Here is a 15,480-nt window from a genome sequence, read left to right as displayed (position 1 = left end):
TGGGTAAACTTGTAGGTTCCGGTATCACAATAAAAGATGGATATTCGACATTGATCGCATGTTACAGAGAAAGAACCGTGATTTTTATTAATATCCTAAAAAAAAAAAAAAAAACTCAAATCTGTCATCGCATTAAAATTAAAATTAAAAATGTCCTGACCGCTCAAACACTGAGCGGTCAGCTTTTTTCACCAAACCGTCCAGCATTTGGACATGAGCTTTTTTTTCCCACCAAACCGTCCAGTGTTTGAGCGGTCAATTACAATAGTTTTTTTTTTTTAAATCTTAATATTTTCATTTGAAAATGGGAAATGAAAAATATTCAATTTTATAGCAAACATTCATTTTGATATTTTTCTTAATGTTCGATTCGGTACTAAAAATGAGAAATGTCAAGGCAATACTCATGTGCCGCGAAATCTCTGGGTAATAAATCTAATTTGAAAGACAGTAAAAAATATATCAAAACATTTATTTTAATATTCAATTTTTATAGCAAACATTAATTCTATATACACTAAACATCTCTAAAAAAATGTTTAGTTGACTGCCCCACAGTGGGGCAGTTTGTTATAATTTTTTTGAAAGATGTTTAGTGTGTATAGAATGAATGCTTGCTATAAAAATTGACATTTTACATGTTTAAACAATAAAAATAAAAAACTTAATCGAAAACTGCAACTCAAGTTTAGAGACTCTTTCCTTTGTTTTTTTTAGGAACTTTGAATATGCATTTGTCAATTTTACGACTCCAATGGATGCCTGACAGTCGTTTAAGTTTTTGCAATCTAATATGACAAATTAGAATGTCTCTTCAAAGTAATCTAATATGATTGATATAACAGCACAAAATCTCTCTATGATTACAATCTACTCATCTAGGATAGGTGTCGTATAATATACATTTTAGATGAAAATATTTAAATCTCTCTAAAAAAAAGTTACTGTAAACATATGTAAAAAAAAATCACAATCATTTTAAAACTAGTATATATTTGCTATTTGCTAGTATAAACTAGTTTGTATCTTAGTAAACATCTAAAAATATTAAGATCTCTAAAAAGGAAGAAAGAAAGAAAAAACCGCTCAAACGCTGAGCGATTTGGTAAAAAAAAGCTGACCGCCTAGTGTTTGAACGGTCAGGACATTTTTAAAATTAATTTCAATGCGAGGGCTTATTAAATATTTTTTAGGGTATTTATAAAAAATTAAAATTCACGGGAGAAAGAATAAGTCGTACGTGTATATAGTTTTCTACTATTATAAATTTGATCCGCAATATCTAAATTATAAAATATATGTCTTTGAATTGTTTTTTTTTTTTTTTTTTTTTTTTTTTTTGATACACAATGTAGTTTCATCGGTTGTTACTATTGCTGACTAAGATAATTATCTAATAGTCCCTGATTCAAATTTCAAAGTTTCATTTACAATGCTTAGGTACATTAATAAATCTTTTTGGAGGAGGCAAACGTTTGCCGCATTTTGCAAATTGGTCAACGAACTTTGATATATCTCCTCAAATGATTAATATTTTGTTCCAATTAAATATTTTACAAAATGTTACATGTGTGATGATATACATCGTTTCTGCTTATTTAAGCATAATTGATTTGTTGGTTAATATCAATACTAAATGATGGAAGATCCAAACTTTTTATTTTAGTATTTTGGAAAATTCAAAGGTAGTCGACTCTTTTTAAAAAAAAAAAAAAAGCTAATATGTATTCGCTGCTTTTCTTCTCTCTATATCTCTCTTCAAAAAAGAGGAGAGAAAGAAAGAGAATCACGTGGGAGAGAGGAGGAGAGAGAAAGAATAGTAGAGAAAGATGAGAGATTTGAAAAGTATCGGATCTCATTCCAACTAAATTTGTGTGCCTCAAAAGATATAAATTTAGAATGCGTGTCATTTCTGAGAGAAAAAACTTCTTTTTTTTGTCAAAAGAAGAGACCACTCAAGTTATGTGAATTAAAATCAAATGAAAAAGATACAAAAACCAATAAAAAGAGGGAGAGAAGAGAGGAAGAGAGAGCGAGAGTGACTGACAGTGAAAATCAAATCAAAATAAAAGACGTACCTTTTCAAAAAGTACAAAAATATACATAACAGTGAGATACAAAAGAAAAAAGTAACAATAACATTCTATATTTTCAGGAGTAATACACAAACTAAATTTATGCATCTTCTTTGATACATACATATTTAATATGCATGTCATCTTTAACAGATATTCATATTTCTTAGGTTTGAAATAACATTTATCTTTAATTTGATTTTTTTTAATGCCATCTATAAAAAATTCGGTGAAAAGTTAAACATGTCAAAAATCAGTTCAATACTTCCATCTGGGAATAAAAATATATTTGAAGGCCAAAGTGCTATATCATTAATTAAAATCCATTTGAGGGCTCTTTAGCAAATTTGCCACTCTCTTGTTTGAGGAAATATTCTTTCTCTATTCTCAGATCGGGTCTCCCTCACTTCCCCCGTTGGGCCCGTTCACCCAAAACCCTAGATCGGTGTTTTGTTCGTCTTCTCCCTTCGCCCGTGCAAGGTAACCTCCTTTCTCTGTGTTTAGAATTCTCGTTCCTGCGATACTATTTGCGGTTTGCACCCATGTACCTCACAAAGGTCGTTACTGCCATTACTGGTACGATAAAGGCCGTACCAGCACCTCATCCGCTACCTGTATCCCTTCGATCTTCTTTATCTTGATGAATTTGCTCATCTAATGTTCGCTTGGTCACATTATTATTTTAAAAAATATTATAGCAAAACAAATAATTCTCAAGAGCACATTAGGAGGTCACTTGGTTATATTACTATAGTAGTAACTGTTCTTAAAAATGAAGGCTATTACTGTACTAGTATCAACCAAAACAACTTGATACTGTGGTTCATGTTGGACCCATGTATAGTATACAATTGTTGTAGTTCTAAGTAGATTATTTTGTAAAGAGTTGTATGTGATTGAGAAATCTAATGCTGCTTTTTGCCAGTACCATTTCTGTTTGTTTGGTGCAAATGCTGGTTTTCACCAGGGTTTACTTTCTGTTTTTTCTTGATTTCATTTCAAGCTTGATGATTTAGGTCAACATTTTAAATAGCTGTTTGCGGTCCATCACGGGCTATAGCGGCTAGCGGCGGCTATAGCGAAAGTTAACCTACATAGCGGTTTCTATTAAGAATTATCTAAATTATAATTATATCCGAACTGCTATAAGAATTCTTATGTTCTTAATACATAAAATAAGTCTTGCATTGAAAATTATAACATGCTGAAATGTGTTATAATCCTTACTGACTTTGGCTATAATTACATACAAAATGATACAATACGTGATAAGTATTTGATCTTTTCACTCATCAATTTACTTGTGTTTTCCTGAAATCCAAATATTAAACTAAAATAATTGTCAACTGATATATTTCTCAATCTGTAATTGTTACAGCGTCTGTTTTGCCGCCACAAAAGTAATTGAGTACGATTACTAATACGATGTTTATTCAAGATATATATCATGAGGAAGTAATCGAGGTTGATTTGCAGTTCTTAAATATTATATCTATTCATTGGTTTGAAAATTTGTCCTTCTAAACGTACAGGCTTAATGTGACCCCTAAAAATGGCCATAAGAAAGATGTGCAAGATACTAAATTTCTTATTTTAAGCATGCGTGACAATCACAGAGATAAGTCACGCTGTCATGCAGGATGTAAGAGAGGAATTGTACAACTGTAGAAAATTAGAGATAGGATTTTGTGTTCAACACATATTTCATTGCTGTGATAGATTAAACCAAGTTCGATTAGCCAAAAATATATAACATAATAGCGAAGACGTTTATGAAGAAAACAAATATGGATCTTGCTTTAGAAATTCAAAAAATCAAAGACAATTGATGTAGCATCATGGACAGCTAGATGGCTATAGCGAATAGCAGGATAGCAGATTTAGCGGTTGGCTATAGCAGTCAGAGCTGCCATTTCCCAATTTTCTTCAATCGTGTCAAATTTAATGTCCAAAAAAGCTAGACTTTTTGCTTTGATTTGCTACAGCTTGTTGAGGGTTTATTAGCTGTATGTACCGGTTCTAGTGTCAATTTATTCTTCTTTTTTACTCTATTAAATTGGGTTGAAAAGGGTAAATATTAGGCTAATCTGGGGCTAAATCACACAATTTAGTGTTCATTCAGGCTTAATTGGTACAAGTTGAGGTGTGCTTGTGCTGTGGAATCCTAAACTATTGCCAATTGAGGCTATTCTGGTTATGTGAATTGAGAAACCCATACCTGTGAGCTGAAAGTTTTAACTCACATTGTACATTTACTTGTTCTGGCCACCTTAAAGGAGTGCCGCTTTGATCAGTTCCTAAATTTTTGGGGTTCTTCCAAAAAATTAGTCTCCATTATAGTACAAGTTTCTGGCCACCTAAAGGGGTTATTTGAACAAAAATGCTCTTTGATTATTTTTTAGAAAAATTCTATTATAATTTTACGGTTTCAAACTTGATTAGAACAAGTTCTCTTATAATTTTACAGTTTCTAACTTGAGCTCCGTTTTTTTATTTTTTTTATTTTTTAGTTATATTTTATTTGCCATGGGTGATTCATACACTGTCCAGATCAGCACCAAACTGATCAATCAGCTAGCCCGAGAAGACGAAAAAAGATCACCTAGAAAAGTGAAAAAACCCAAACCCAAAACACCAAAAAGTACAAACCAACCCCAAAAAACTGAAGCCACCCAGACTCAAACCCAAACACCGCTGCCTGCCCCGATATTTCCACCCCACTTTTTACCCTTACCCTTACCTGCACCTCAAGTTGAATTACCTCCTGAGGTTGAATCCATTCGTGAAGTATTAAAAGAGAGTGAGAAGGTGTTGGAGAAACTGAAGGTGGAAGAGTCAGAAATGCTCAAGGAGTTGAACAAGAGGTCAAAGGAGCTACGTGAAAAGGAGTTCAAGCTGCCGTACCAGAACCCTATACCATGCTTGAAGGAGAGGTCTGATTGTCTGGACTGCTATAAGAACTATGCTAATGAACCCCTTAAATGTGCTGAGACAGTGAAGAGATTTGCTGACTGTGCACGGAAATCAAGGCAAAGTGGTGGCCGTCAATGAATAGAGAGGTTGATTGATGGCGTTGTTCCATCGTGTTTGCTGCAATTAAATAATGAGGATCTTTACGGGAGAAATTGAACCGGCATTTACCAATTTTGCATATACTTTTAGCTTTTTTTGGAAGAGGGGATGGTGTGTTTTACCCAATCCATTTATTTCTTGTTACTGGAAATTGTGGTAGTTTTGAGGCGAAGAAAGTTTACATGCATTTCATTTTGATCACTCTGTTTTATTCAAATCATTGACTGTAGTCTGTAAACTTCACATGAACAAGGATGAGAGCAACAAAAAGTTTGGAATGAGATATTAGTTCTGTAGCTTCCTATATACACCAGAATTCAGATCCCAGTGCAATACCTGACCTGTGTAGAATTCTGAGTTCGTGAGCCGTATTGAGATCCGAACTCATTGGGTCGTATTGAGATCCCAGTGCAATACCAGAATTCTGAGTTCGTTGCTCTGTTATAGGGCACTCTATTTAGAATATTAGTTCTGTAGCTTCCTATATACACCAGAATTCAGATCCCAGTGCAATACCAGAATTCTGAGTTCGTGAGCCGTATTGAGATCCGAACTCATTGGGCCTACTCTAGGAGATCTAACCAGATTGAGATTTCTTTTCACTGTAATAGTACAATAACCCTCCATTGTATATCCTCCATCAACATGCATATATATCAACTGTCTATAGAAATGGAATTGAAGAAAAGTTGTGTGCCAAAACAAAAAGGAATTGAAAGCTATTATATTAATGTATCTGCGAACCATTCTCTTAATTATTGTATAGATTGTGAAGAATTGAAAATGAACATCTCTAAATCTCTCTGTGGAAAAAAAAATGTTTTGTATCGTAAGGTAAATATACTTCATATGTAAGCATGATTATGCCATTTAATTATAAGCAGTTGCTCTGTTATATCAGTCTCTCGTTCGATAATTCTGCTCTGTTTAATATATTGGATATTTTTCACTTTTCAGGATTAGTGCAGAAAAGTGAACCGACTTCTTCATAGGCCTATCAGCAACAAATGATCAGCCAAAGCTTCGTAGCTTCTAGGTCTTTTAAGTCTGTAATTTAAATTTTGTTTTATTTTACTTCCTTTCATAATATATCAGAACTTAACTAAAGGCTGCACCCGTATCAATCATGTAAACATCTTGCAAAGTATAGTAAATAAACAAAATGTAAAAAAAAAAAAAAGTTTTATTTCTCAAACCAAAATTTCATGAAATATGCATATTACCAAACACCAATAAATATACATTATATATTTATATCCATAAACCACCCCTTTATGCATCAGCTTACAGTGTACATATTTACATAGAGAAATTGTTCATTTTCATTGGTGCTGAGTACTATTTCATATGTACAATTTGGTATTAACATATACAAAATGAACCAAGACTGATCACAAAGATGAAGTACCAAATTGTACAGTAAAATCTTCACTGTTGCCTATTCTTTTGCTTCTGTTTTTTCTATTTGTTTCCGATTTTTTTCTTTTGCTTGATACAATATTTTCTAATACTAGGGTTCATTGTAAGGATCAATCCAACAATCATCCTCTTCCGCTGCCTTTTTCCATCTCTTCTGGAATAGAATCAACTCCACGTAAGACCGTCGTCTTACCTGTACAAGCAAGATAATACATTGTAAAGAAAATACAGTATTGATTCCATAATCAAACTCTTAATTGTGAAATTATCTAACATTATACTAAATATGTGACATACTGCGCATCTATCAGCTGTGGTACACAGTGCTGGAGAAACCTGAAAGACCAGAAAATTGAAATGAAATCCAGTTAACTAGCTAGTAAATTACAAATATAGAAGTGAAATTAAGGACCTAAAAGGAAATAATATCAGTACCATGTACGAAGATAATTCAGATGACTGATCAACGGTTTCCTCATTTGTCTGTGTAAAGAAAGAAATACATTAATGAAGCATACAGTAAATGGTAATAATGTCTTATATCCTTTGATTAAAAAAAAAACACCTTTTAAACTCAATCGAGCTAGGTTAGTTGATAGATGAATGAATACGAAGATACAAAATAATAATCTTTCACCTTATTTTCAGGTAAAGAACCAAGAGTTGGTATACCGAAGTGAACTATATATTCACTGTCAACCACCCCTATATTTTTGCTCCGTTCACCCTGTTTAAAAAAAAGAAAAGAAAAGACAAGAAAAGAAAAGAAAAGAAAAAAAGTCAAAAACAGAGAGTAAAAATGTAAAATGACATTATTCATCAATAGGAGACTAGCTATATTCAAAGGGCAGCTAAGTCAATTATGGTGTAATAAACAGACTAAATTTTATTTATTAATATTTGCATAATTAATCTACATTAACCTCTCTAGTGCTTTACAATTTATGCTTAGATCTCAAAACAGATATCCATGAAAATTGTTAATTTATCATATACTTATATTGGATTTTTCATTGTTCTCACTAAAAGCAGAAGGCCTTGAAATAAAATACCTGCGCACAGTAGCCGAGCTTCTTATCCAGACCCCATGCATGAATTAAGTCATTCTGCATAATGATAATAAGTCAACGAAAAAATATGGGAACATATAATATAAATATTTATAGTTACCTGGATCATATGCCATACACACCGCCATGCAGCTCGAGAAAACACGGGAGCCATCATCTCCACCCATCTGTTGTAAACATACAATTAAATAAAAGGATCAACAAAAGATAAAACAACACTTTAAAAAAAAAGAAAAATATATATTAAGGAACAAACAACAACAACAACAACCAAGTCTTTAGTCCCAAACAAGTTGGGGTAGGCTAGAAATGAAAACCAACCGGATTGCAGGTTTCATTTTCATAAAAAAGGTTGCTTTTTAACCATTGGCTCGCAACGCCTTATCACAATCCTCCTCTTTCTTCCTGGCTTGGGATAGGCTATGTAGAAACTACACAGACAAAATAGCAAGAAACTAATGAAATTGATTTTTTTTGGAAAAACATCGTACCCTGTGCATGGAGGTGCAGTGCTATTCTCATAACATCTCCCTCCACCCCTTGTCTTGTATATCCTTCTGTTCAAGAAAAGGAACAAATATTCTTTATGCATTTCATATAAAACTCTTCTGTCTTTTGTACCCAAACTCTTATTTGCATATCCTTGCAAAATTTTAAATCGCTAATAATGCTCCAACAAAACATGAGAAAAATATTGTGCATGTCATGAAATATAGTGGCAGAGCAACATGTGCAACAGTCGGGTTAATTAATTCTATAGGATTTTCAAAAAGAAAAAGTTAATAAAAGTTTGATCAAGTTTGTTCGAAAAATCTTAAAAATCCTCTTAATTTGACATTGCAAAACAAAAATCTTGGCTCTGCCACTGATGCCGTAGTTTTTTTTTTTTCTTCCAAAGGATGACCAAACTATCCCTTTATCCACACTTTCTTTTCAATATGAACAAGAAAGAAATGACAGCCTGTGTAGTTTTTTTAACAAAATGAAAAGTGTAAATGACTGTTTTGGACATTTTCCCCTGTTTTTCATAGGGAAAGGATCATATCTCTAGTTCCCAAGGGTACATACGAGATGCATGTATTTCTCTTTTTCTGATATATGCATCATAACATATGCAAATACCACCCTTCGCTGATTCCTCTTTTCTCAATCAGACATATTTTTAATTCAATAACATACCTGTGTAGTTTTCCTTTCCTACCACGAGCTGTGATCTGATGATGCACTTCTGACTTGGCCACGTCCAGAGCCGGTTGTGATATCTCCAGGCTTTCCTTTTGAATTATTGATATATAACTACATACAAGAAAACCAAGGATAATAAAAAAAAAAAAAGAAGATAAATTTAGCAAGCTGTAGATGGTACCAGAACATAGTTCAGATGTGCTCCATCATGTTAAATTCTCTAAGTGAAACATGACAGACTTGGATACGCATCAAGAGATATGGATCTCTATTTTCCTCTCTTTCTCTTCTTATTTTATTTATTTTTAAATATAATTTCGTTTTGTCGCTATCATCTCTTCTTCTCTTCTCTTCTCTTCTCTTTTTTTCTCTCCTCCTTTTTCCTTGCTTTACATTCTTTGGCGGCAGGGTTGCATGAATTATAGGTTCAATGTTTAAACAACAACAGAAATTACATTTCTAAATAAAAAGATCCAAAAAGCAGCAAAGAAGATGGCAATAGCAATATCACATTTACCGTTTTGGATTAAAATGGTCAACTCCAAGGTCTTCATCCCAGAGGAAGATGTAGCGGTACTCGGCCACAATATCTGGATGTAAAAATCTTTTTGCAAACCACCTATCAAATATCAGAGTTAAAAACACAATCAATTTGGATTAGCTGCCTTAGTTTTAAAAATAAGCATAAAGTTCCATCCAAAAACACACAAATTCCAATTACAGTTCACCACAACTCACTGATACATACAAAATAGAGTAATCCTTTAATAAGACAAAGTTTGGTAAGATCATCATACCATTTTGTCTGATTAATAGCTGAAACATGTATTGCGGTACTGCTCCATTCCAAATCACCCCAATCATCAATGACACCATCATAGTGGAATAGCATTATAGTGAAATCACTAGAAGAGAACTACATATGAGGGTAAAATGGGGAAAGCAAATGTTAAGAAACACCATGACTTTCACAATGAAGATGATTGAAGAGAACCAACAAAAACTTAATTGGTATACCATTTTGGATGGTTCTGTACCAGTTTGTGATGTCATATTCATCAAAGTTCAATGAAATCTGGTAAATTCGGTCTAATGAGTATCAGAGTGAGGCTAGATGAGGCATATTTGCATGCTTTAATAACCAATTATTGGCCCCATATCGTATTAAACTCGGGCTTATTGCATGGTCCAGGGTATCTGAGTGATGCTCTCATGCTGGAATGGATGGTTCAAATTAATTTAGGAAAGGATGACCTTGAAAATATGGTTCATTTAAAAATTCTTGGGAAATCAGTTCTACAACAGCAGTACAACTAACTACCAGCCAAATTTTAATTCTGGAAGAGATGGATTCAGCATAAGGAAAATAAACAATAATAAATATGTTCTCATAAATCATGTAATTCAAATTTTAAATTCAGAAATTACCTTTTTAGCTATTTTATCAATGACCTTTTTCTGTTTTATCCCCACAGCAACAGCCAACAAGCTCTTTGAACTATTCTGTTAATTTAAGCGAAAGATTTTTAGACAACTAATTGCTTAAAATTGTGACAGACCATGAGTTCCTGAGTTGAAAACACCACTTATGCTTAATTGCAGAAAAAGCGCCTGATTTTTGGTACTTGCAGAACACATTTTCAAATAGTCAAGAAATAACCTAACAGATGACTACTGTTATAAATAAGTTGGAGTTTATCATTTGATTTTGACAAACGTGTATAAATAAGTTAAATTGGATCCAATTTATCAATCCATCTCAGTTAGCTTAAGCAGGTGATCAAGTAAACTATTACAGGCCCTCATCTAAGGCTATTGAGACCATAATTTGCTCTCCCTTCATCAAGGATTTTATATTGGATCTTGGGATTTTATATTGGATCTTGGGATTTATTGAGTACCTTTCTCGGTTTAAAATTAGAGCCTTGAATTGGCCGCATTTCTAGATTGGATTGTCTGCTCACTATCCCCCTAGGCAATGGTTCGCTCCCTGGGGGGCGACACTCATTCTGGGAAAATAGGAAAGCAAATTTGAGTTATAAAAAAATAATAGGAATTAAAATAGTAGAAAACAAAACTGCTTCAGAAACAAGAAGAAAAAATGAATTACATTACCATGCAGTGAGTAGGTTTTCCTAAAGATCTCATTCTGAATCTCGATAATATGACCTACATTATTGTTGATTAAAAAAATTCAATAAACCAATACTGAGCAATAAAAGGAAAAGCTACTTAGCCTCTTGGCATGGTGTCGCTTGAATTAAATTATAATATGAGTTTGAAACAATTCTGTGTGAACTAAATAACTTCAATAATACTATAATAGTACTGACAAAGAATCAGTCTCTGTCAGAATGGTATTGTACCAATCAGGACTCATGCTGGGCCAATAAAGGCATGCAGTAAACTAGTAATACTTATTTGGTTTGGTTATCAATATATTTTCGGTTTCCAATAATTGGCTATGTTTTAGTACTATACAGCCAAATGAATTTGAGCACAATATTTTGTTACCTATGGAACAATAGTACAATACACATCATAGATTCCAAATACATTCCTCCACCACGAATAATGATATGGATCTATTTGTCTAAAAATTGCACGAATATTAAGCTTCAAATCAATATACTGAATATTAATTGGTTAATTCTGTTCATTTCTGGTTAATTGTTCGATCAATTCAGTTCAGATTACAGTTGAAGACCAAATTTTGAGGCCTGAATTTTGCAAGATCTGAAAAATAACATGACAAGCCACCTATTGGTCAGCTTGCATTGTACTAATCTGGTATAAAGAAACTTACATGGTTATTAAAGAATAATGAACTCCCAAGAAGAAAGGCTATACAGAAGAAACATGTCAGGAGGGCTAAATTACAAAAGTACACCCTTGCATTGACTGACTTTTTTATTAGTAAATCCTGAAAAAATATTCAAAATGAGAAATTAACAACAAGGAAAATCGAATGAACAAACAATTTACAACAATATGAATCATACCCTTAAAAAGGAACTCCAAAAGACCAATTCAATAAATCCCAATTTATCAAGCATAGTATACTACCTGAAGATTATTCCGATCAACAATACACAGTATATCCAATAGGTAAAATATATAGCGCAAAAAAAAAAAAAAAAGTTAGTTATGATCAGGCACAATTGTACACAAATATCGCTTACCAATCTCGGAAACTTCATCTCCTCTCTTAAATTCTCGAGAAAATTTTCAGAGAGAGAGAGAGAACTTGGAAGAGGCAAGGATGGGAAGTAGTAAGTGGGTAAGTTAGTTGTGTGACATAAACAGAGAATCGAAGAGAGAGAGAGAGAGAGAGAGGAGGGTACAAGCTGAGGTAGAGGGAGTGCATATGCTCTGAGATATCTCAACTTTTGCGTGAACTACGTGCCCGGTGCCTATTCGGGGGTGATGTAGGCGGTCAGTATTTTGTGTGCTTTGAGATTCGTGCAGAACGTCCTTAAACGGTTGGGATTTTCCATAAAATCACGCAAAGTTTGAGATATCTCAGAGGATAGGAATTCAGGTAGAGGTCGGTGGTACTCAGAAATTTAGTTGGTTATTTATTTATTACGTATCTACTGGTCAGGTCATAGTGGGAAGAGAGAACAGCGGAGAGAAAAGAGGGAAAAGGTGGTTTAAAAGGAAACAAATAGTGCGGGTCCGGCTGCTCGGTGCCAGTGCCCGTGAGAACTGAGAACTCATATCACGTAAGGTACCTCAAATTTTGAGTTTGAATCCGGGACGTCCGATCTGCTTTGGTAGTTGTATAATTATATTTTGGAAATTTCAATACATTTCATCTCGAGTCGGATTAGCCCTCTGATCGGACGGTCCAAATCTAAACTCAAAATTTGGGTTACTTCAGGGAATCTGGACACCGAGTGGCAGTACTACCAACGCTATTATATGACTGGATTATTACTACAAGTACTCAACAAGTCCCCGGAGAAATATGCTTTGTTTCTATTTTTATAGATTTCCAAATTCCAATGGTGATAATTCTTTATAGTATAATTTTTTTACAAGTTTAATGATAATTCAAGATTTTGCAAAATCATTTTTTTTCTAAATCATTATATCACTGGGAAACTTTTTAATATAAATTTTGACTAGAATAGGTAGAGGCAAATCTAAGAAGATCCAATGGGAGTTAATTGATCCCATTTAAATTTAATTTTTTGTATTTATGTTTATTTTTCTATATAATTTAGCGTAAAATGTTATAGTACGGTAAAATTGACCCTATTCTCTACATAAAATTTGTATATAATTGACTCCGTAGTTCAATTTTTTTTATATAATTGATCACATATGTGTTTAATTCTCATTATTCAAAAGTCTAGCCCTGCCCCTGACGATACGGATCGGAAGTTGAAATATTGTGGCTCCGCCTTTATATTACATATAATGTTCATTAATTAGTCTGTCAACTGTCATCCATCATTTCGCTTTGGTCTACCAATTATATTACTATAGCATCCGTCTTCTTCTTTTTTATATTTTATATAATTAATTATATACATTCAAATTTGTAAGGAGTCCATACTTAGTTTTGTTATGTGTTCTGTTGAGAGTGTTGGACTAACTTCGGACAAAATTAACCCAATTTTAAAAAAATGTTTCCTCGTTCTTTTAACTAAACTGAAGAACAATATAAAAGTCTTGTAGTAATTTGAATATTATTTTGTACTTTCGTTTTGACAAAATAAGACAAGTATTAATTAATTAGTATAATAATTTTATGTAAATTTTGAGTTATATATATGAGGACGGATCGGATGACACCCTTTTTTGGTGACATCAAATAACATTGTGCATTTTTAAAGTTTTCAAAGTCCAAACAGTCGATCCAAACCGTTCAACATTATGGATATGTTAAAATGTGTTTGTAGATCAAATTTTACATTTTTTGGTTTTTTTTTTTACTATTTATTAAGTATTTAACAAAATCGTTATATTCATACCGTTGAATTTTTGTACCCATCTTAATAAATAGTAAAAAAATTCAGAAAAATGTAAAATTTGATCTGCAAGCACATTTTAACATATCCATCAAGTTCAACGGTTTGGATCGACTGTTTGGACTTTGAAAATACACGGTGTTATCCAATGTCACCAAAAAAGGGTGTTATCCGATCCCTCCTCTATATATATTATAACGAAATATTAAAAAGTTATCGTCAAACTTAAAAAATTTGGAAACAACTATTATATACAGCTGATATAAATTTATGGGTACAATTAGCAAGATCAATAGCAGTTTTGTTTCTTATGTCTATGCTGCTTCTTGAAAGTCGATGAAGGTTTCCTTCAAAAGTGAACGCATAATCTTTGTTGGACTTATTAGTGCTAAACAACTAATACCCATCATGAAACTACAAAAAGGTATAAATTCTGTTTCAAAGCGTCTGATCAGAAGATCTCGTCTGCCCCCCCTGCTGTAATAACAATGAAAACTATACTCTGTTATGAGTTGTTACTCATGAGTCATGACCCGCGATGTCTATGATACAGAAAATCGTCGCATCTGATCTTTCCTAATATTCAGAGTCCATTAATTAATTTGGGGCAGACGCTCGGCTCGTCGGACATTAAGAGCATCTCCAACAGTGATTGCTTATGGATTGTTTATGCTGATGTGTCAATTGTTTTTATAATTGCTGGGTTGTATGGCTATTGCTTATTTAGTAATTATTAGAAAGAATTGCTTAATAATAAATTCTTTTCTAAAGATGAGTTGGCCAAATGTTTAATTTTTATTGGTCAAGTGTTTCATTCTCAATTGTTTGATTGATTGTACTAATGTAGGAGTGGATTGCTTAATTTCTAAAATTTTCATAATTGTTATTTAGCAATCCCTTTTCAATTGCTGGATTGGAGATGCTCTAAGTAAGTAATTGTCGGAGCATCCACATCGCTGAAACTCTTGGAGTTTCTAAATAACTGTTAATTAATTTGCAAATAAATTGCTAGAGAAAAGAATTTCAGCGAATTATTTGCCTATGTCAGAGTTTATAAACGATTTCTTATTAAGAAACTTTGGAGCAAATTTGCTAAATAAAAAACTCATCTGCATCACTGAAACTGGTTTATAAACTGGCACATCAGATTAGAAACTCCAAGAGTTTCAGAGATGTAGATGCTCTTATGTTGCTGATTAAGAATTTTACTGATAATTTTGTATTTTAACTTTTTTTTATATATTTATAATTATTAAAATGATTAATTTAACTCATCAAATTTATCAAATAAATCTATTTTAACTTAATTGCATTGTTAATTAATAAATTTTTTATAAAGATTATTTAACAAAACTCAAATAAGATAAAGCAAATGTAATACATATAAAATAATAATAAAAATAACCAAATAATTAGCTATATAAACGAAAATGGACGATTCGTAACGGTGTGGTCACCATCAATAACTAATCAACCGATTACTTGACCTAAATGGACATTTTTTACAACACTAATAAAAAGTAACACCTCTCAAATCTCCTGATTGGCTGATTTCATCGCCTATTTTTCGGAGTCAAAATTAGCTTAATACTTCATGATTTTCATGTCTCATTTTATATAGCATACCTAATTTTTATTTTCAAAATCATTGTACCTATCTGAAAAAATAAAAATAAAAAA

At 32.6% G+C, this 15,480-nt stretch overlaps 2 protein-coding genes across 2 annotated transcripts; one reads left to right on the top strand and one right to left on the bottom strand.

Moving 5' to 3' along the window:
• The first annotated feature begins 2,413 nt into the window (after positions 1–2,413).
• Positions 2,414–5,333, top strand: LOC144564658 (uncharacterized). Its single transcript, XM_078314264.1, has 2 exons — positions 2,414–2,555; positions 4,586–5,333. The coding sequence occupies exon 2, from the start codon at positions 4,602–4,604 to the stop codon at positions 5,124–5,126; it is 525 nt and encodes a 174-aa protein (XP_078170390.1). The 5' UTR covers positions 2,414–2,555; positions 4,586–4,601; the 3' UTR covers positions 5,127–5,333.
• Positions 5,334–6,531: 1,198 nt separating this feature from the next.
• Positions 6,532–12,154, bottom strand: LOC144564792 (uncharacterized). Its single transcript, XM_078314392.1, has 15 exons — positions 12,004–12,154; positions 11,628–11,744; positions 10,937–10,990; positions 10,723–10,830; positions 10,250–10,324; positions 9,619–9,737; positions 9,339–9,440; positions 8,816–8,932; positions 8,128–8,193; positions 7,737–7,803; positions 7,619–7,672; positions 7,204–7,293; positions 7,002–7,049; positions 6,864–6,902; positions 6,532–6,759 (listed from the first exon to the last, which is right to left on the bottom strand). The coding sequence occupies exons 1-15, from the start codon at positions 12,019–12,021 to the stop codon at positions 6,658–6,660; spliced, it is 1,176 nt and encodes a 391-aa protein (XP_078170518.1). The 5' UTR covers positions 12,022–12,154; the 3' UTR covers positions 6,532–6,657.
• Between the last annotated feature and the right edge of the window lie 3,326 nt (positions 12,155–15,480).

The sequence above is a fragment of the Carex rostrata genome, chromosome 13 (genome assembly GCF_964058835.1).
Source record: "Carex rostrata chromosome 13, lpCarRost1.2, whole genome shotgun sequence".
Taxonomy (NCBI): domain Eukaryota; kingdom Viridiplantae; phylum Streptophyta; class Magnoliopsida; order Poales; family Cyperaceae; genus Carex; species Carex rostrata.
Note: the sequence above shows the minus strand (reverse complement) of the source record. Positions and strands in the feature narration are given on the sequence as shown.